This window comes from Thamnophis sirtalis, unplaced genomic scaffold, assembly GCF_051295495.1.
Source record: "Thamnophis sirtalis isolate CommonGarterSnake01/CBP01778 unplaced genomic scaffold, rThaSir2_p1.2 scaffold_1, whole genome shotgun sequence".
In the NCBI taxonomy this organism is placed as follows: domain Eukaryota; kingdom Metazoa; phylum Chordata; class Lepidosauria; order Squamata; family Natricidae; genus Thamnophis; species Thamnophis sirtalis.
Window position 1 is genome coordinate 103,364,711 of NW_028261381.1, and position 23,358 is coordinate 103,388,068.

At 37.7% G+C, this 23,358-nt stretch overlaps 1 protein-coding gene across 1 annotated transcript in view; it reads right to left on the minus strand.

Annotated features, from left to right (window-relative positions):
- The window catches only part of TP53I11 (tumor protein p53 inducible protein 11), a 71,964-nt gene that overhangs the window by 20,904 nt on the left and 27,702 nt on the right, over positions 1-23,358 (minus strand). Inside the window, exon 2 of the mRNA XM_014052273.2 lies at positions 6,038-6,201. Within this exon, the coding sequence (XP_013907748.1) occupies positions 6,038-6,166 (129 nt within the window). The 5' untranslated portion in view covers positions 6,167-6,201. The remainder of the gene's footprint in view (positions 1-6,037; positions 6,202-23,358) is intronic.

Genomic DNA, 23,358 nt, shown 5'->3' on the forward strand with positions numbered 1-23,358 from the left:
AGGAAGTTGAACTGATGGTTTGGCTACTGGGTATGGTGGTGTATTGAGATACTTCTCAGCAATTTAAAGCTGCCTCTTTATGGGAAAGGACAGCTTATACACAAAATTGTTATATCAAGAAGTCAGGAAGGCTCCGTGTATTATCCAACCTGTGTCTCTGGTAGCAATTCTCCGGGAATTCAAACAACTTGAGTGGCTCGCTAACAATGTCTGAAACAGACTCCGAGTTTGTTTTTTGGGGTTTTGCACAAATAAAATGTGATCTACCACTTGCTTATGATCCCTTAGCAAGCATCTTGGGGGAATAGCATGGTCTGGTTGTGCAAGTTCGAACAAGAAAGTGGGAGGATAGGAAATGGGAGCAAAGAAACTCAGTATCTCAAAGTTGACTGCCTGAAAAACAAACAGTCCCAGGTGACACAAGAAAATTGTTGAAGCCATAAAATCTTTCATCTCATCCTTTCTTCAAAAGACAAACAATGGTTAAAACTGTTTTTTTTTTAAAAAGACAATTACACAGGCCTTAATTAAAAAAAAATCTATATATAAAAGGTAAAGAAAGATCAGTGACAAAAATTGTGGAATCCATAGAAAGTTATCTGAATGTAACTGAAAATTACCAACACTCATTTTAGGTTACATCTAATGCAGCTGTTTCCAACATGGTTTAGTACTTACTAGGATGATTGTTCTCACTCCAGGGGAGAGACCCAGAAAATGTTTAATACTTTCCCAATGGGTTGCGCTCAATATTCACAACAGGCAAAATAATGGATTTTATAGTTTGAAGATAAAAAAGAGTAAGTTTAAAAGGCAAAATTTTGCACTCCGTTGCAGATGTTTGTTTTTTAATTTTTATATATTGATCAAATTCATTTGCCATCCATTTCACGGCAGAGAGAGAGAAATATAATAATTACTGAACAAGGAATACTCCAGCAAAATTATCTTTGGGTAGTTAAGAAAGTACAAATCACAGGAAAGAGAGAGGCCCAAGGAAGCAAGAACAAAAGCAATTTAAACAACCTTCAGTTGCTTCCTGACATCTCCAGCTTAGCACTATCAACTAGGAAAGCACACTTTGCATATGCATTGCATTGTTATTTCCTGCTTTTAACAAATGATACAAAAGCAACTGAAAAGAGAAAAAAAATAGAGTTAGCCTTCTGTGAGCTAGCTGGGTAGGGCAAAACCCTGCTACTTTATTGGGCTATATGGTGGCTAAACATAGATAGTCCCAAGGGTGCCTTTTCAAGAGGCAACTGGACTTTCTGGTTTTTCTTTGAAGACATTTTGCTTCTCATCTAAGAAGCTTCTTCAGTTCTGGATGAGATCTCAGAGAAAAATGAGAAAATCCAATTGCCTCATGAAAAAGCACCTTTGGGACAATCATGACCTGGATAACTAGAATCTCCATAAACATAGATATGCTTTCCCAATATAAAAAACCAACACACCTCATCTTACAAAGAGATCAATTTCCTCTTCAAGAAAGTGATATTCTTTGGGGTGGAGTGGAATTGCAAACAAAATCACCAAGTCATACAGATGGAGCTTCTAAACTTTGGGATTCTACAATCTATAGCTAGTGCATTACTACATAAAAAATAAAATTGTTTTTTTCTTTTGTGAGGTTTAAGCTTCACATGCCAATTGGAGAGTTGTGTAACCATGGACATTTTCAGGACATGTTATTCTTGCCCATAAGTCCTCTTACTATTCCAAGTTCTGGGAACTCATACTACAAGTCTAATTATTGTCTGACAGTGTGTCATACTTTTGGTTAGACAGACAAAGGAAGAGAAAGAAAGAAATTTGAAACTATCTACTATGAGGAGAATCTAGCAAAAAACCCAATCCATAAAATAAAATGGAGCACAAAATTATTTCTTTATATAAATTGTTTTCCCTTTATATAACCGTATTATGGACACTTTCCAATGACCTTTTAAAATTACGGGCATTTTAAGGTAATTTCAGTTATCAAAAAAAGGATTACTGTAATTCCATTCTCAGAACACAAAAGGCTACATACATGAAAGACACCTGTTCAGAAAGTCATCTGACAAGGATCATTCTAAGTTGCTAAGCAACTGCTGGGGTTCAACGACAAAAGGTCAATCCATTAATTAAAGATACAATATTTGTAAGCAGCAGAGTTCACACAGAGAAATGGACCTTGCAATCACATGGAGCCAAGAACCTTCTCCCTACTTTAACAACACCACTTATTCACTCTGTGAGAGAGATAGGCAGTTTCTAAAATTTGATATATAAATAAATAAATAAAAACACAAGAAGAGTAAACTGCTCTTCTGGAAAGGGTGAAAAAAATCTAGAGGAGAAAAAGGGAATGACACGTGGTAGCAAATGAAGCTGGATTAAAGCAGCCCTGGAAAATCCCAGATACATAGTTAGTACGGATGCCTTAAATTCATCACGCAGCATTGCCCCAATCAGAAAAGACTGGATCTGTTGCATATCTCTGGCACATTCTAGGCTTCCATTTGCCAGAATAAAGAGGCAAAACATTATCCTTTCCTCTGACGACTTGGGTTTTGAATTTGGCCATGGAAGTCACACTTCGCAACTTTCAGCAGCATGGGCTGTCGAACTCACCCTCTTGGGTCTTATTAAAATGCATTCATTCAACAATAAATTAGCAACAGCAGATTCTCAGCCATTAATGTTTCCTTGAATTTTTCTTTCGTTTCCTTTTCACTTTTTGTCCAAGGCCTTTCAGTCAGGGAAAAGCATTTCATTTTTGTTTTTAATTTTTGTTTTTGAATAAGAAGCAGCTCCCAAGGAATACAGTTAGAAGTTGACATATAATAAGGAGGAAAGGGAAGGGGTGTATGTGGACAGAGAAGTGTATAAACTCTTCCTTTCTTCTGGTTTGTCCATTCAAAGAGGAGCATTCAGAGGATATGCATATCTCAGTTGAAGTGTTATCCACCAGTCTTAATGATGGCAGCATATTGTCAGCATAAAATGTGCCACCCCCACAGACATTTCTATACTACCACAGGGAAGTTACCAATAAATGCTAGTGCTTTCTGAATCCCTTTCATCTTTTCTACATGATCCATGATTAGCTGCTACTTCTGATTCCAAGCTCATTGATAAGTCTGTGTGAGACACCAGTTGGAAACATCTAGTGAGCAAGAGGGCAATATCCCAAAACTAGTAGATCAACATAAAATGACCAATAGGTTTTAGATTGAGTTTACACTCTATAAAGATACCTGACCAAATGGGCAGTGAAGTTATCCTGGCTGACTACCTGGTTGGGAAGAAAACCAACTTTAATTGCAGAATTATTAAGGAGAACATTAAGCAGCCATGGGTGTGAGTTGTGGATGAGGTGAAGACAACAACATGAAGATGTGGCAAAAAAAAAAGTTGGCTGGGGCAAGTTAAACTGGGTTAAGCTCTGTAGCAAACCTCAAAAGTCACAATTTTGTCAATTTAAGATCAATAAAATTTTTAAAAACTCTAAAAGTTTCATCAACATTTGCACTAACTGATATGTAGTAGATACTTATTCAAATTCTACTGTGTGATAACTGTCCATGTCAGCTGGGTTGCAACCTATATAACCTTTGCTAATTTAAGAAAATCCAAACTATACAAGATTCAATATGCTTAACACTTGGATGGGAAATTATCGGGCATTGAATTTTAGACTAGTCTGGAAGTTGATGAAACATTCTGAAAAACAGCAAAAGATTAGCTGTACATTTCTTGGCCATTTCCTTTAAGGCAATTGATGCTCTTGCAATACATTATTGATCAAAAGCAAAAGAACATTGTGAAAAAAAAACATAAAGAGAGAAGAGGAGAGATATGATAGCTGTACTGAAAAAAGAATTTTTGTGAGTTACCTAGAAATCAAAGCTGTCTATTCTTTCTGTTTAGAGAACCATAGGTTTTCTTACACCTACAAAGACATGTCTCTAATGAGGTAAGAACAGCAGCTTCAACCATCCACCCCCACCACCCAACCGCATAGACCTCATTCCCACCCACTGCTGTGAATGTATCGTCAAGCTTTTGCAATTAATTCACATACACAACAGTTCTGTATGTATGTGTTAGTAGAAAGATGAGGTTATGCAATTGATTAGAAAAACATTGGCTTCAACATAAGATACAAAATTAAGGGGAAACCAAAGCAATAAATACACACTATGAATTTCCACTTTCTCCTGTCTCATCTGCCTTGCCTCTGAAGTGGAGTTTCATTCCTTCCACCCAGGCTTAAATCTAGCATTTCCCCTTGGCCGTTAATTGGTTCTCCTTTTCCACCCCAGCATTCAACACCCTTCTTTCCAAGTATGAACAAAAAGATTAATTTTTTTAAATCTTGTTCGTTGAAATGCTACTTCGAACATAGGAGAAATCATGATTTCCAAGAACTCCTGTATACAGCCTCTCAAGTCTAACTTCTGCTAAACAGTCTAAGAAGTTTGTCCTACAAGGCTGATCACTATTAGTAAGTGGGTCCTACTCCAAGACACTTTTGTGCAACTTGCACAGATTGTTCCCAACCCCTTTCCTTCTTCATGTATGTGCCCTGAAATCATCCTTCCTTTCTGATCGAATAAAATATTTGATTATTTAGGTTAATAGATCCCCAATCCTCATTTCTGGAATAAAAAAAGGATAATTTTTGTTTTGTAGGTATGATCAAACAAGATGACTCAAGAAACAAGGGCTTGATGGAGACAAAATCTTTCTTTCCCTCAGCAAGTGTCACAATCTTTCAAAGTTAACATGTCAGTTAACATGCTAGGGAACAAAGCAGGCTCTTATTAGGTTTGAATCATTGTACATATACACAACCTTTGACATGAGGATTGGAAAATATCTGTATTGCTTCATACAGATCACAGCATTCTTACTCTGGCTGAAATTGACAGAAATTGGAGTCTAACAATACCCAGGGGTCATTGGTTTATATTTCATCAACTCTCTCATCTTTTTCAGAATCTTAGAAGAAATAAGAACCTTAAAGTAATATAATTAGTCCCCAAACACACTTACCCGCTCTCTCAGATGCACTCAATCTATCTGATTAATATTAATAGTGTGTTAAACAGATTTATCCTCTATTGAAAGAAAATTCAGATTTTGGATGTTTTTATGAACACAGCATATTCATATTAGGAAGTAACTACTAACTACTTCTATCCAGCTGAATACCCCATGTTCGACCAGGAATATGACTTTAGAGCTAGAAGGTATTCTAAAAAAAAAGTTGTCAAGAAATGGTCAAGCTATAATCCTCCAAAAGTTGCTGGACTACATCTCTCACCATCTTTTACAAAGGGCTATGCACTTGGAATTCATGTGTTTTGGAATTTTAAGAATTTCTGGAGGGTAACATGTTCTTCATCCCTGCCTAACCTCATTTCCTGAAGTTTTTGAAGTATGTGCTCAAAGTATATACCATAAGATGCACCTTTTTCCCTCAGAAAAGAGGATGAAAATCTGGGTGCAGTTTATACACTGAATACAGCATTTTTTGCCTCCCAAAACCTCACCTCCTTCACCAAAATGGCTGTGCATAGCCTTTAGGAGGCTTTCAGAGTGCTTCTGGGGGCTGAGGAGGGCAGAAATGACTGAAAAACAGGCCATTTTTGCTCAATTCTTCCCCCTCAGCCCCCAGGAGCACTCTATAAGCCTTCTAAAGGCTAAGCATGCCCTTTTTTTGGACAAAAAACAGGAGTGTTTTTGCGAAAAATGGACCACTTTTTGCTCATTTTGGGGGGAGGCACCCCCAGGAGCACTCTACAAGCCTCCTAAAGGCTATTCATGCCCTTTTCTTAAAATTGAAACAAAACAGGCCTGTTTTTGCGAAAAACGGGTCATTTTGGGGAGGTCTGAAGAGTGCAAAAACTTTTTTTATTTGCCTCTTCAAAATCTTGGTGCGTCTTATACTCCAAAAAATATGATAAGTATATTATTTTTTTCAACAAGAAGAATTGTTGATTCTAAGGGACCACAATTATAGATACTCTTGGCAGCCCTTTACCTTTGATCTATGAACCTCGCCATCGTCATCCTCTCCACCAACACCTAAGATCTTCCTTGTCTTCAGACGACTCACAAGGTCTGTCTGGCTGTGCTTCTTCATCAGAGGGGGAGGCTGCTTTGTTGCCATGGTGATTCACGGGTACTTGCTGCCTTGGACAGAAACTGAAATTAGACAGACTAGAGGTTAGATATATTAGAAAAAAAACCATGCATCTTAGGGAGGTTCAAATCCAGAATTTTTTTTTAAAGATGTTCACGAACATCCTTTTCATTTCATGGAAATGATTTAGCCAAACACAATATGGCAAGTATTTTATTCTTTTGTTACAAACTTCTAAGTACTCCCAATAATTGCAGCAATAAAATATTTTTGACTGTGGAATATTTACTTCCTTTTGAATGATGAGAGCATGCTAAGATCCCCCTCATGGTGCATCTACAATCAGGGAAACTTTAGACAGGAACAGGCAAGCGTGGCAATAAGTTTTGCTCCTCAAGTCATATCTCAAAGGACTCTTAAACATTTACAAGATCAGCTTTTTCATGCTTCTTAGTCTGAGAAGCAACAGCAACAAAACACTCAGGCATAGAATTCAGCTCACAAAATGGTGTGTGTGTGTGTGTGTGTGTGTGTGTGTGTGTGTGTGTGTGTGTAATCACAGAGCTCTGCCTCAGTGAAATGCCTTGCCTCACAAAGATATTGCACACCACCCTGGCACTGAAAATATTGGTCCATCACTCTACTCTGCCTCAGTGAAAAATCAAGGTTGGACTCATCAGCATCATTCAGTCTATCTACTTCCAAAACACGTGAGGCTCTTGCTGGGAAAACTCAAGGGTTACTTTTCTTGAACCACTGTCAAAATAAAACCTTTGTGCATAACCCTAGCACTTTATAAGCACTAATACATGGTTCCACTCCAATTTTATTTCAATAATGGTCAAAGTGTTCTACGAGTGCCAGAAAAAGATTTGCTTAAGCTAACAGTAAATTTAAAATTCTAGGGCATGAGTGTCAAACTCGCCGTGTCATGTTGCCATCATATTTCAAGACTTTTTTCTCCTTTGTAGAACTGGGGTGGGAGTAACAGAAGTGGGTTGCTCCTGGTTCAGCTGAACCAGTAGTGGCAGCAGTGGGAGGCTCTGTCCACCTCCCTGGATGCCTCTGTGCATGAGCGCAGTTAGCAACCCACCACTGGGGTGTAGCCTGCAGTGACGCATCCGGCCCATGGGTCACCAGTTTGACACCCCTGTCCTAGGGACAGTGGTAGGATTCAGCCAGTTCGTACCACTTTGGGAGAACTGGTTGTTAACTTTCTGAGCAGTTTGGTGAATTGGTTGTTGGAAGAAATCATTAGGGCAGAGAACCGGTTGTTAAATTATTTGAATCCCACCATTGCCTAGGGGGTAGAGTGGGAATCAGGATTTCTATTTTATTATCTTATACTCTGACCCAACTTTCCGCAACTTGGCATTTACTAGACACCAGGTACCACAAGTGATTAGTCCCTAACCACCATTGTAAGGCAGCTGCTGTAAGAATAGAAACCTTGCATCAAGCGTTAGTTCATGTCCTTGAAGAGCAACCACTTTTGAATCATCTAGATAAGTTGTGGTCATCTCTGGCCACGCTGGCTGAGAATTCTGGGGGCTATATCCCTAACACATCTGGAGGGAGATGTATTGCAGATTAATGTTTTTTGGTATCTGCAGATTTCTTGGGTTCTGAAAAAAGACAGGGCAGTTATTGAAATCCACTGAAGGCAGCTGCTTTGTGTGCTTCATCTTATTAATTATAGTGGGTGTGGGAAGCTTTGTTATCAGCCAAAAGCCTGTCTTCCCTCCAGCTCATAGAAAGTGGGGGAGGTTTATGATTCCAAAAGACTTATAGGAGGTTTGCTGTTTCCAGTTCTATTTTAAAGACAAGAAAGTACAGCATTTAGTCTTGCTAGGGTGCCCCCATGGCCAAGATGCAGAGAGAGATTGCATAAATTAAAATCAAGTGATTATGATGGTAACATAAGCCTATTTATGAGAGACTGTGGGACCATGAAGAAAAATGGGGAGCACAGAAATGGGGCAGTACTGAGCTACACAGTCTGGAATCTGAAATTAAGAAATCATATGAACATTTCTTGTGATTATTTTTTACGGAAATATCTCAATTCTTTTGAGATATTAATTTATTTAATTAATTTTTAAGCAAATATGCTTAGCAAATTGGCTTCATTTTAGTTTCCATAGATTAATTATAATTCATATTAGTAAAGTGCTTTCTTCCATTAACCACAGAGATCCAGCAATGGAGAACACACTCTCCCCCCCTCTCTTTCTCTCTCTCTCTCTCTCTCACAGTGTGTGTGTGTGTGTGTATTTGTGTAGAAATACCCAGAATGTCAACTTCATAGAAAAATACAGACAACACCTTGACAGAGCAAGCAAAGGTGGAGGTTTCTTGTGCGAAATCCAGTTAGCAGTGGGATTCATTTCTCTAAAGCACCTTTCCAATTTTGCTCCCACCAGACGTGTGACTTTCAAAAATTCTCGGCAATAGCCTTACTGGCTGAAGAATGATAAGAGATGAAATCCACATAATTGAATGACACCTCAAATGAAAGTCTTTTAAAACTACACCCCAGCATCCGTGTAAAAAAAAGTTGTTCTAGAGACAAAAATCTAAATTTTCCAATCTACATACAACATAGACTTCCTAAGGTAGACAAGATTTACATAACTTGAAATTCATAGATCTAGAGAGCACCCCATTTGGTAAAGCTATTAAAAACATAAAATCCCATTAAAATGCTGTAGTGCAAAATTTATTCCTCTCCTAATTTTCTTTTAATACCCTAAAACTTTTCTCCCCCTATTGAGGACAGATTTCTTTAGGCATTTTAAAATTAGATGCAATACAAAAGCTTGGACTACAAAACTTTTAAAGCAATTAGAAAATATAGGGAAATAGAATATAAAATCTACCCAATACAATTTTGTCTCCTTAAGTAATATATATAATCTTAAAAATATATTTCAAAGCAATTAACAGAAACACTGATACAGCATGAAGAATGTTAATCATTCCATTGAAGTTAATTAAAAAAGGAGGAAGAGATAATTTATGGGCACTGAATTAGGCAACCTGAATAAAATAGCAAAACAAAGAAAAATTGCCATATTGATGAGAAACACTCTCCTAAAGAGATACCCTTAAAAATTTGGGGGACTTGAGGTCTCCAAATTCCTAAGCAGTTTGGTAGGTAGGTAGGTAAGTAAGTTCTTTAAGTCTCCAAATTCCCAACCAGTTTGGGAAGGAAGGAAGGAAGAAAGGAAGGAAGGAAGGAAGGAAGGAAGGAAGGAAGGAAGGAAGGAAGGAAGGCTGTTTTTCAGCTTTTTTAAAATCCAAGCAATATGAGACACTGCACCCTATTCACTGTTCTTCATGTATGTGTGAAAGCTCTAATGCCCTTGCAGGACATAAGAGATTCAGCCTGGTCTATTTTATTACCCTAGTGTTACTTAAAATTTATTACCATCAGATACTATGGCTGTTGTTGTCCCATCATACACAATACTCAAGTCCATTTTTACTAAAGTATTACATTTTTCTCGGTGGATATGTCCAGAAAACAAGGAAATTCCCAAACTAATTGGGAATTTAGAGTCCCTGAGCGGGTGGAAGATTTTGGCAACAAGTGATTTGCAAAGGATTGAAAGAGATCCTACACAGGGATCCCATGGGGAAATCGCTTCTCCAATTCAGGACCAACTGTGATATGAAGAGGAGAATCTACGGGTGTTTTGGAAATGTTACTTCAGTTGATACAGCTTGCAACTGCATTTCTTCTGAGGAATGATGATCATCTATGTGCATTTGATTTTTGATTCCTAAACTGAATGACATTGCAATTGTTTTTCCTGATAGTCTACTACTTTTCAGCTCATTTCTCTGTCTCTCCATTTCTTCATCCAGTTTATTAATGAAAATACTGAATGACTAATCCTTCTGACCCTCTATTTCTGTGATGGTGAACCTATGGTGCACATGTTGGAAGTGGCACACCAAGCCATCTCTCCGGGCATGTCAGCCATTGGCTGTTGCTCTTCCAGGTTCCAGCACACACATGCATGCCAGCCAGCTGGTCTTCATGTGAATTGGAGGCCAGAAACCAGAAGAACAGTGCATGTGCCAGGAAACTGAGGTTCCAGTTTCTGGTGCATGCATGCATGTGTGAAGACTAGCTGGCTGGCCATAAAATGAAGACCAGGTAACAGGCACATATGGACATGCTAAAAACTGGAAGCTCAGCTTCCCGGCATGCACACACACACTGGGGAACTGCTCTTCTGGTTTACGGTGCTCCTGTGGGTACACACATGGAGCTACTCGTCTGGTTTCTGGTGCTCCCACATGTGTACACTGGGGAGCTGCTCTTCCAATTTTCAGTGCTCCTCACATGGACTTGCCTGCTCCCATTTTGGCACTTGGTGCAGAAGCGGTTCACCAAAACTGCTCTATTTGATACCTCTGTTCAATTTGATGAGCATTAATTGGTTAGAACTTTTTGAATATGAGTGTCAAGCCAGTTAGGTAACTAATTAATTGTCAGGAATCCTAGCAATATGGGGGTTTGTTGAGATAGTTATTTCTCTCCTTCAGCAAGTTGTGAAAACAACACTTTTGACTGCAGTGAAGAAAACTGATAATCAAAAAAACAAGAACTCTGGCTTTTTTTGTCACTCTTTTAATTTTGGACAGATAAACTGCCTTGTCAATACAAGGTGTAGTTTTTCTTCTTTTCTCTCACCTCCTCCCATGGAACAGATGGCTTCTCCTGGACAACCCCCACAGCTGTGGCTGACTTTGCTGAAACGCTTTGAAATCTCTCTGTGGATTGATTTTCACAGCAGAAATTCCTTCTAATATTTCCGTATGATTCAGAACAAATGTTCAGTGGTTGGTGAAGTTACCAGAAATTAATTGATGAGGTCAAAGAATTCATAGGATCATAAGGCTGTGAGGGACCTTGGAGGTCTTCTAATACAACCTACTGGTCAAGGCAGGAGTCTTATACCATCCTAATAAAATGGTTGTCCAGTCTACATTTGAAAACATCAAGGGACAGACCACCCACAATTCCAGGATGCAAGCTATTCCATTGATTCATTGCTCTTACTGTCAGAAAATTTATCCTTACTTCTAGATTTTATTTCTCTTTGACAAGCTTGTACCCAATACTTGTCCTGATGCCCTAGAGAATAAATCAAGCCATTCTTCATGACAGCTTCTCAAGTACTGAAAGAAAGCTATCATGCTCCCCGCTCCATCCTTCTCTTCTGAAGGCTAGGTCCCTCAACCATTTGTCTTGCAATTTAGCTTCCATACCCTTTATTACCTTTGTTTTCCTTCTCTGCACACTTTCCAGGGTCTCAACATGTTTTTTTGTTTTTTTGTTTTTTTTCTATCATGATGACCAGAACTAGACACAGTATTCCATGCTGGTGTGATCTCACCAGCATGGTGTAAAACGCTACTATCACTTCTCATTGTCTTGATGCTAACACTCTGTTGATAAAACCTAGGACTGCTTTGTCTCTTTTGGAAGCTTTGGCACACTGCTGGCTCGAACTGTTGAGATGGAGCTAGTGTCCTAGTGGATTACGACTCAAGTGTGAACCAGCAGTGTGCAGAAAATGCCAAAAAAGCCAATGAAGTGCTAGTCCGAAATAACAGAGGGATAGTGGGATGACATTCCAAAGATGCTGGTAAAGTAGATCTACTGGGGAAATGATTTTTTTTAAACAGCAAAAATAGCCAGATGTTAAGCAATATTAAGACAAAGTCAAGCATGTAGGGAAAAATCACGCTCTAATTTTCCTTATAGAAAGATAAATAACCCCCTGCAAATGCTACTGAGCAATGGATTCAGAGCATGTAAACCAGGATGAAATGCTTGCTTCAGTTTTTCACTTGCCTTCAGAGTATAACTGTCTTTGAAGTCCTAAACCTGTGGTTGTAGAAGTCTTTCTAATCATGATTCATGTATTTCAAGCAGAGCCAGGAATGTAAGTTATTGAATATAAGGTAAAAAATAATAATAATGCTATTTCCTGAAAGATTGGGGGGAATATGGTAAACATAAAGTTTCATCAAGAACATATTAAGGCTAGGCAACAAGTCTCCTTGTACTGTACATTTCTGGCTATCCTGAGATATTGGTCAAGGAAGATCTATGATCCTGAAATTACTGTTGACTGTCTGTTGATATTCAGATTGTGACAGGAACTCTACCACCACCCATTGAGAAATTAGTTGTATGAATGGAAGGATAATTTCCAATATTATCACATAAATATGGAATGAGCCATCTTTATCCCTTTATCCCCCCCTTTTTTTAAGGGGTTGCGACTTATCAGGGAAAGAAAATGAGTTTCTGTTGCCTAATCATTAAAAAATTAGTTTATTCCAATCTTATTAGTTTTACTTATTTACTTATTTATTTTGTGGTTTATTCATTTATGTTATACACGACTGTTTAAAAAATATGGCAGTCACAAATCTGGTTTCTTTCTTTCTTTCTTTTTCTTTCTTCTTTCTTTTCTTTGCCTATTTTTAGCATTTGTCATTAAGAATAACAGAGTTGGAAGGGACCTTGAAGGTCTTCTAGTCCAACTCCATGCTTAGGCAGGAAACCCTATACCATTTCAGACAAATGGTTATCCGACATCTTCTTAAAAACTTCTAGTGTTGGAGCAGTCACAACTTCTTGAGGCAAGTAGTTCCACTGCTTAATTGTTCTGTCAGGAAATTTCTCCTCAGTTCTAAGTTGCTTGATTAGTTTCTACACATTGCTTCTTGTTCTACCCTCAGGTGCTTTGTAGAATAGTTTGACTCCCTCTTCTTTGTGGCAGCCCTTGAGATATTGGAACACTGCTATCATGTCTTCCCTAGTCATCCTTTTCATTAAACTAGACATACCCAGTTCCTGCAATCATTCTTCATATGTTTTAGCCATTTTTTACTTTTTTATATTTTATTTAGGAATAAATGGGCAAAGGTCCATTGGAATAGGACTTTAATTTGCTTCTGAAAAACAAGGAGAGTTAAAGCCATCTATACTTGCATGGGTGAGTCATTCTATATAATGAGGGTTACACTGTAATTTCAACCCAACTCCTTTTTGAACTTTGTACTTTAACTAAGATTCGGGATCCAAACCTATTTTCATTCTAGAAAAGAATATAACCGATACTGTGAAATGTTTTGTCAAACAATATTTGCTTTATGAAATAGAACAGTGTTGAGAGGTAATAAAATGGAAGAGGATATTTCATAAATTGATGATAATACAGCCTGAAGTTGTTTTCTCAGGAGACATTTATATGTTCCATGATGAAAAATATCTTTTGATTATAGGCTGGGTTGATCAGATTCAAATAAGCAGAAAATCTGACAATTAGTAGAAGGATTGAAAATCTAATTAAGAACTTCTAATTTTACAGCTGAATGGGGGATTTGGGGCACAAAGTATTTATTATATAATTTGCTAATAAAAATTATTGTAAAAATTCAGACTTTTGGAACCAAAGATAAACTGACATTTTATATATCTGGTTTGATTTGGGGATTACACATAGGGCAATTAATTGTAGAGAAAGATTTTAATTTTTCATTCATCATTGAACTGGAGTCAGTTTTCGGGGCAGGAGGGGGGGAAAGTTCCATAGTTGGAATGCTCTTGGCACAAATATTGAGAAATTCAATTTAGAGTAGAAAGGTTGAGAGTTATATTCAAATAAGCATACATAATGCCTGATTAAGCTTATTCCACAACAATGATTCAATTGGACTAGATGATGGTATTTTAATATTTTTTTAGGTAAAACAATAAGATATAAACATATATTTTTTTCAAATAGATGGATTACAAGTGGATCGATAATAGCCTATGCATCTTTGAAAAAAAAGAGAATTACATTTCAGGGTTAGAATAGGAAGTAAAAGGATTTTTTGAGGTATACAGCAAAATCAGATTCTGGAAGAATATCATACCTTTAGATTATTTAAATTGGAGTTTGATCAATTATTATACTGCATATTCTCAATATTTAATCTGTTCAAGTGCCTTAAACAATGTACCAAGAATATGAAGAAATCCTCATAAAGTATTGGCTTACCTTTTGAAGCTTTTCAAGAGAAATAATAGCCACGCAAACTTGATTTATTGGCTTTTATAAAAGGATAGTTTAAATTTAAAAAAGGGAAATATTGGAAAAGGAGGATTTGATATGTCAATGGTTTTTTATATGCAGTTATTAGAAACATTTAAATTGGATAAGAAGAATTTTGGTTTTATAAATGAGAAAACTGAATTTGAATTGGATTTATGTGCTGATAATAAGCATGTCAAGATGCATATGGACTTTTATTAAAAGTGAATATATTAAAGACTGGGCAAAAATGATATAATAATGCTAGATCAGTGGGAAAACATGAAATTCATTTTGAGCTATAATCTGAAAAAGAATTTCTGCAAGATAATGCATCACTGGTATTTAACACCTGATAAATTGTCAAATATGTATATGTATGTTGGAAATATAATCATTCTGAAGGCACCTTTTATCACCTTTGGTGGACTCTTCAAAATTACCTGGTGGAAATATATAGTTGAAGAAGACTTAGCATTGTTTTAGTTTATTAATATCTGGTTTTTTGAAGTGTGAGATACATTTTTGATTTTATTTAGTTTTAATTTTTCCTAAAATGAAGATCTCTGGCACCACATTTTCTTCCAGTGTCCTAAATTCTTTCTCCAGTGCCCCAGACTTTCCTGTTAAGTAGCATCAAATGAAGATTATCAGAAATGGAGCTAACAAAAAAAAAATCAGCAATCCTCAAGAGAACCAACTGAAGCCACATGAATTCAATGGTCTTAAAGAAAATGGCCAAATGCCAACTGATTTTAGAAAAGGAGGAAAAAACCCTAATATTTCAATCCTGGAGCACAAATCAGTATATGGACTTTGATTCATATGTATTTACACTGTGGTTCTTCTATGTATGTTTGGCATCATTCTAGTTTCAGTTGAAGAAACTGGTCTAGGCATGTTATATCAGTAAGCTTCTGCCAAGAATGTTCTCAAATACAAGCTTAAGTTTCTGTAGACTCAAAATCTATTAATGTAGCCTATTATGGGACATGATGCTGATTTTCTTATGCCTTCTACATTCTGAAAGAGAAAGTTGTCAGCAAGACAAATCAACATTTCCCAGAAGGGCCATGCTTGGTAGAGTTTGCCTCCCAACTGATGCTGAAACAATTAAAGTCTGTCATATGAAATTAAAGATATTTTATGTCAGATGCCTTTACTGATATGTTTTCTTGAGATAAGTTTATAAAGTGTTATCTTTATGTAACACATTTTTTTGTGTTTGTCACTTTCTTGAGCTTTGTCTAATTAAAAATTAAATCAAGAATTTATAAATCTAATATCTAATATTTTATAGTCCTTCCTGACTTTGATATTGTAATATCAGATATCAAAGAAGTGGAATGGTTTGAGTCAAAACAGGATAATTTCTACCAAATTAGCCATTCTTTTCAGAATACTTTTCACTTCATTGGTCTGACCTAAAAACTTTAGGGGTGGTTGAATCACTAATAAAGGTAAAGATATCATCTGTCAAGTCTTATATGTCTCTAGGGGGCAGTGCTCATCTCTGTTTCTTACCAAGAGAGCCAGCATTGTCCGAAGATTTCTGTGGTGATGTGGCTGGCATAACTATATCCCAAGGCACACAGAATATTGTTACTTTCCCACCAAAGTGGTACCTATTAATCTACCCACATTTGCATGTTTTCAAACTACTAGGTGGGCAGGAGATGGCACAAATAATGGGAACTCACCCCATAGTGCAGCGCTTGGGTCTTGAACGGGGCGGTCAGCTTTCTAGCTGACTGAGACTTTAACTGCTGAGCCATTGTGCCTCTCTAAATCACTAGTATTCTCTTCCAAATTAAAATTTGCAGGTGGTGCTATCTCTGCCTCAACTTTCATGGCTCCTAGAATGCTTCCAATTCCTTAGTTGCATGCAAAAGCAACATACATCCCTCTTCTCTCTGGAGAATAGCTCAGCTCAGTGCAAATTTTAGACTGAAAGGCAATATGGTGGTTGCTGCTCTGAATAAACATGTTCATGATAAATGCTTTCAGTCATTTTGGGATATTCTGGGAAAATACCACAAAACCAAATGCTTACAACTTTCCCATAAGAAAGAATCCTCTGTATTTTCTAAGGCTCATTTAACCATTGTCGTACAAAAGTGACGGGAAGCCAAGGCACAGTATAAAACATCTAGTCATTTCTAATACCCTGCACCATGCAGCACAGTGAACAATTTGCAAGTCTGAACCAGATATAACAAGATGTCTGAAATAGTGCGATCTACCCTTAAAGATAAGGAACATTCTTTCTTTCCAGAAATAATGGCAATCCTCACAGGAGAACATATTTAGATGAATGGCCTATGATCATTTGCATGCAAAATTAGCTACATGGCAAAAATGTCAACTGATGGTTGAATCATCTGATGTTTGAAGCAAGTCTCATTATTCTAAACATGGTCCTGGAAGAATAAAATATTGGCTTGACTAAGAATCTCATTAGATATTATATTACAGAGGAAATAGAAATAGATTGTTCTGTTCTATGCAAATAGGAAGAATCCTCTTTGATCCTTCTTTGCATGAATGTGTATCTATTCTATTTGGCTTAGAGACCCACACCCACACCTCACAAGATAACACTAACAGACAAAGGCTTCAGCAAATTATCCTAAATATGCTTTATTTTGTCTTACTAGGTCAAGTCTGGATTCTTGATGGCTTGAATCTGATCTTGTAAACATTAATAACTAGACATTAGTAAGAAAAGTATCTTTTAAGACAAATTCTGTAAAAACTTGCTGAGGTTGCATTTGGGAAATATACCGCATCTAACTTTTGGCTACTAAATATTAGATTTCAATGTTCTTCATGCTTAATGAATTCTAGATCTGCAATTTCTTGCCCTTGTCTTGCCCTTTTATCAGGGAATGATTAAACCAAACAGACAGAATGCAGAAGTTATCAAATTTGTGATGGTTTTTTTAGATGATGGGTCAAACAAAGGATTGCAATATTTTGCTCCTATTGACATTCACCATTTGTAGAAATGAAAAGTTCACTTTTTCAAAAAACTATTTGCTATAATGCTACTTTGAGATTTCTCTGGTGGACCCAAAAGAGATTATAAAAAATGTAAAGCTGAGGAATACAAATTATCTAAAAGAAAAGCCTTTTTATTTTACAGTCACAAAAAGCGGAAATTGCTTTCTGCTTTCAAAGGGCTTAGGAGTTCAGCATCAGCAATCATTCATTCATTCAAGCTAGGATGGGCATACATTCATCTAAATCTGCACATATCGCATCTTAGTTTAACCTAATGTGCAGGTTAACAGATACTGCATTCTAGGACATGCCAACATTTATCTCAGAGAACCTATTATATTTTCTATCACTGAGCCACTGCTTTTATTTTCTTTTTATATTCCAGCTCTGCTAGCTTGATGGTAGAGAGCATTTCTTCTTCTCAAGCTTTGAAAGAAAGAGAGACAGAAGACAAACGATGATATGAAAAGGTTATTTCAGAAACTCTGGACAATTCTATCAATAATGATAGATGAAGAAAGACTCAGAATAACTTAAATTAGTTTTGTTACTAGTTTAGCTAACAATAGGCAGTTGTCTCCTTATATTAGTTAACTATTCCAAGCAGTTTCCCTTTCTTACAAAGGATTTTCAAAGAGTTTTTAAGATTAAGAATTGACTTTGTAAGTGTATGGATGAAGACAATGAAGAAATCTTTTCCTAGAATCGGTCCTTCCAGACAGCGATAAGTTTTAGCCTTCCCGAAGGGGTAGCTTATCCATGATGGATTGAATGTAATAACTTACCATTCTACAACTTTGTAGTAGTTTTGTCATCCTCAACTACATGGACCCATTTTAACTTCATTCATTCACTCTTTCAAATGAGCTCCAACATTCAGAAGCTAAGCGCATAAAAAGGAATGTGCTTTCAACAGGCTAAATATTCATCTCATCTGTTTACTCTATTCCCATGATGGCAAACCTATGCCACATGTGCCTCAGGTGGCACACGGAGCCATATTTGCTGGCATGCCAGTTGTCAGCTCCAGCCAGCTGATTTTCGAACTTCCAGTTGGCCCGTTGGGGCCATTTTTTGCCCTCCCCAGCCTCCGGAGGCTTTCCTGGAGCCTTGGGGGGGGGGGGTTATGCATGCATGCGTGAGGGGGGGTCACAAGCGCAGGTGGGTGGGGAGGATTGAATTGTTGTGGGCATGTGTGCGTGTGTGATAACGCGCGCGCGCACACACTCACACACACACATGCACACTCTCTTTTGGCACACCATAAGAAAAAGTTTTGCCATCTGCTCCATTCTATAATGGCTTGACTACAAGCTCCAGGATCTCACAAATATGTCTTGAGGGTGTTATACCTTTTATCCTTTTACTGCTTTACAAATGCATTCATGACAAGTTGACATTGATATTTATTTATATCTTTTAATATAGTTCCAGATCCTAAGACTCTGGTGAGTACTATCATATTTAAAGCATAGCTAGGGAAACAGTTCCTCCAAAATGCTGAATTGTAGTTCCTGGCATCCCACTTGCTTGGCCATGCTGGCTTAGGTCCATTGAAAGCAGTAGTTCAATAAAAATTGCAGTTCACTCAGGTGGAAGGAGACATAGGTTTCCCACTTCTAATTTTAAAAATGCATGGTTAAATGCTGGTGAGCCTGACTCACATAATCAAAGGCCTGGGAGGGAATGTTTAGACAATCAAGTGCAGGAATCCAAATTAAAGCATCCTCAACAGATGGTTGTCTAGCCTCCACTAGAACATATCCAGCCAAAAGGAGCTCATCACCTCTCTTAGTAATTGGATCCAGGGCTTAATTGCTCATATTGTTAGGACATGCTTTCCTTGATGTTTAATCAGAGTCCGCTTTCTCAAAATTTAAATCCATTTATTCTGCAACCTGCAATCCTTAGTGATGGAAAAATTGATGTTGACCTTCAATCTGCTATCTTCTCAAGTACTTGTAGAGTGCTATGACATCTCCTTTTTTAAAATGTAGTCAACACCCTTTGTATCACCTTACGAAACGTAATCTCTACTCTTTTGACCAATATCCCTGTCTTGTTTAGAATTTCTGTTTCAGATCATGTAAATAAAACTATGGGTTAGACCTACCGTGTTTCTCCGAAAATAAGACAGGGTCTTATTTGCTTTTGACCCCCGAAATAAGCACTTGGCCTTATTTTTGGGGAGGTCTTATTATTTTTGAAGTACAGGAGGCAGTCAGCATGGTCACCTCATGGCTGCTGCTGTGTTGCAATATTTTCAGGGAGGGCTTATTTTCAGGGAAACACGGTAGATACAATACTTATGGTGAGGTCCTACCAACCTCTTAACAGTTTCATCATCTTAGATAGGTAGTACATAGAATGAAACTAATTTGACTCCTAAAATAACAGAGGTGAAAAAAACCCCTCATCAATTGCACTGTTACTTACACAACCATTTCCTATGAAAATCAATTGGGACAGAAAAGATATTGATTACTAATGTATTATATGTACCTGTCTAAAGCGGTCATGTTTCACTGACTGTATTCAATCCTGAGATCTATTGATGTAAAGTAGATTGACTTTTCCCCCAATCAATTTTAAAAACAATGCTTCAAATGTACAAAACAAGATTGTATTATGGAGCTTGTGTGAGCAGAGAAAGCAGTCTGAAACGAAAGAGACAACTAACAGTGTTTCTAAAGCTAAACTAAAACCTAATTTTCTTTTGTGTGCAAACTTCTAGCATTGACTTTCCCAAGATAATAATAGAGAACGGGAAAAAGGTTATTGAGAGAACTGCCTGTAATGCCATGTAAATGTAAATTAGTCAGTCAGAAAGATGCATTTAGCACAAGGATGAGGTCAGTTCAGAAAACTGAACTGTGCCTAAACAGGCTTAGACTGAATAGGTAGACATTGTTTTATATACTTAATGTTATTATGTCACCAAATTAAAACCCATGCAATGTAATCTACATAAAAGTAGTTAATATAAACATGGCAATATTCACATCAGGTGCTTCAGGAGTTTCTGAAAGTTCAGCAAAGTAGGAGCCAATCCGGTCTCCACAGATAGACTGTCCTACAATATTGTCTCACCTGAACTCCTGAACTTTCTGGAAGTGTGGGATTTGCAGTAGTTTCTCTCTGGTAGCACTGTTCAGCCTATTGATAGGAGTAGGTGATCCTGAAGGTTCACCTTGAAGGTACAATTGGTGGGCTTTTATAGGGGTTTGACTCAGAAACCAATCAGTAACCAATTAAGGTGTCAGCCCTTCCAGAAGATCCAGACAGGAATCCAACACCATAAGTACTAACACTATATTTACCATGAAATTACAATATCAGAACCTTATAAGTCTGAAAGTACTTCTGCTCTCCCCTACATTTATTTTCAAAGGAACAAGGGATGGTCCCTTCCAGCGGTAAGATTCAATTACCTTCCCTACTAGTTTGCAAATTGAGCATGTGTGTGTTCGATTCGCTTGCACATGCCGCACCTGCACGTGTGCACCACCTTCTGAGCATGGAGCTCCCTCCTGAGCTCCTTACCTGTCCTTTAAGCCTTTAAGCCTTTGGCACTTCCGTGCACACACATGGTGTGTACAGTGCCTGTGTGATGCTCTGCCGAGCAGCTGGAGCATTGCGGAGGCTTGTGGAGGTGTCACAGGCAGGTATGACACATGTGGGCGACGCCAGGCTTGTTCCAACCTTACCGGTTGAAATGGGATCCAAAACCCACCACTGGACTCCCAGAACTGCAGGGTGACATAAGCTCCTGCCACTTGCCTCTGATTCAGCCCATCAAGAATTTTGAAAGCACATTCTATGTGAGTAGATAAATAGGTACCATTTTGGTGGGGAGATGAGCCGGTGTTTTCTGTGGATGGTCAGAATCCTGCCAGCATTGAATTGTACTGGTTGGAATGCCCATTTGTGAGGCAGCTTTGGTGGAGGGAGAGGACCTAAGATGTTGCTGCAGGAAAGCCATTCATCTTTGTTTTGATGCAGAGCTGGCTCCCCCTCCTGTAGTGCACCTTGGGAAGTGTGCAACTGTGAACCAAACAGAGCTAACAAACAGGCACCCAAACTACTACTCTCCATTAATATTGTAATTTCTGGGATAATGTAACATTACCATGTGCTAAATAAATTAAAAATTAATATCTTATGCAGGGGTTTAACAGAAATTGTCTGCAGTTACTTTGCACCCTACTTCCAGCATTATTTTACAACATGCATAAGTATAAAGCTTGCTCTCCACCTATCACTTGTAATACCTACCATTGATTGACCTACGGGAAATGCAGCTGTGGGTCACAATTATCTGGAGAGACACTTTCCTATAGATAAGGGCACAAAAGAAATATTGTACAAGATCCTTGGCCAAAATACTAGTGATTGATAGCCTTACTCAATGTCTCTTTGTTTTCAAACTTTTCATCTCGGGAGAGATAAACATTGGTTTCTTTTAGTATAGAAAAATGAAACATCTCAATTATTCCATTAGGCTCCTTAAGTATGTACTATAATTAAACACAGTGCCCACTCAATTACTTGGCTGGTAATTGCTTTCCAAATATCCAAATGTACAGAAGGTGTCTGTGTTCTCTCTTTAAAAAAAGGGTTGGGGAAGAGGAGAAGAAAACTGAAGACAAATAGCTATATTTATCAGATGGGTCATGTTTCCTATTCCATGCTAAATACATCAAGCTGCGCAATCACAGCAGTCTGCCCAGATTCACCAATGAATCTTCTGGGCCGAACATGAGTTCCAGGCATTTCTTGATACAATAATGGAGCCCAAATCAGATTACATTTTGCTTGAGCATAACCACAATGTGTAAAAGTAGACAAAAAGTAGATACTGCCTGCTCTCACAACATTTGCTTGGCCCGTAGAGTTGATGTGATCTGGGTTTCTTTGATTAAACAATTTGTCTATTATCAGTCCTTCAAGGTAGACCAAACTGGGACAGCAGAATTATGATTTCTAATGCCACTTTATTGTAAGAAATCTTGCAAGTCTGAATGTGGTTCAGACCCTTCCCTCCCTTTATTTTCATGAGAAATAGGGAAGGTCATATCTGGGACTCTTACTCAAATTCAGGGATGGACTGCTATTGGTGCACCCTGGTTTGGGATACCTTGTAGCTAAGATTATGGCTTGTTCTTTTTGCCACAGACATTCTATTTCTGTTTGCAGATTTTTGTATTTCATGATTTTCTCCAGTTCCTTTTCTTCTTGTACTGTAATTGCTTTCTATTTGATGAAAAGGAGAAAAATGCTAATGCTGAATGGTGAAGAACATAATCTGATGGAAAACAGCTAGACATGTTCAACTATTGAGTTTAAATTTGTCTTGTTTGTTTTGAGCATACCAGTGTCTCTGCACTAATTCACAAGAAAATGAGTTGGGAAGGAATGGGGATTTTGCAGTATCCTTCCCCCAGGAGTGGGGAGGGAATGGGGATTTTGCAGTATCTTTCCCCTGCCATGCCCACCAAGTCACACCCACCAAGCCACGGCCAAAGAACCGGTAATAAATTTTTTGAATCCCACCACTGAATCAAATCATGCAAGTGGATAGACCCAATTCTTTATTTTTGATATAGGGACATTCCTTGAAAATTGTCTTATTACTTTTGATTGCTACTCACTGCACAATTCTTGGGAGCCACCAGTGATTTATTATATTGGTTTGATCAACTTCTGGCTTTGTAGTTGATCTTTCATAACCATTATCCCATTTGTCCCTTTGCTGAACAATATGACTGCTCAATTCTTGATCGCAACTCTCAATTTGATAAATATCCTTTCATGTGCTCAATATTCAGCCACTTATCACTGGATTCTTTGTGAACTTTTTTCCTAACCATTGCCCTGTCTTTTAAGACCAAACTCATTTCATTTTGCCTCCTTCTTATGGTCTAAAAGAGCAATAATATAAAGCAACGATGACTATCATTGTATCAAAATGCCTATCCATATTGAAATTAGGCTGCTTGCATTAGAGAACAGAGAGGATCTCTATATCATGCCTGGATGTGAATTCATAGAGCTATAAGAGGCTTACATTCTATTAAGCATTTCACATTGCAATAATGGAGCTGCTAG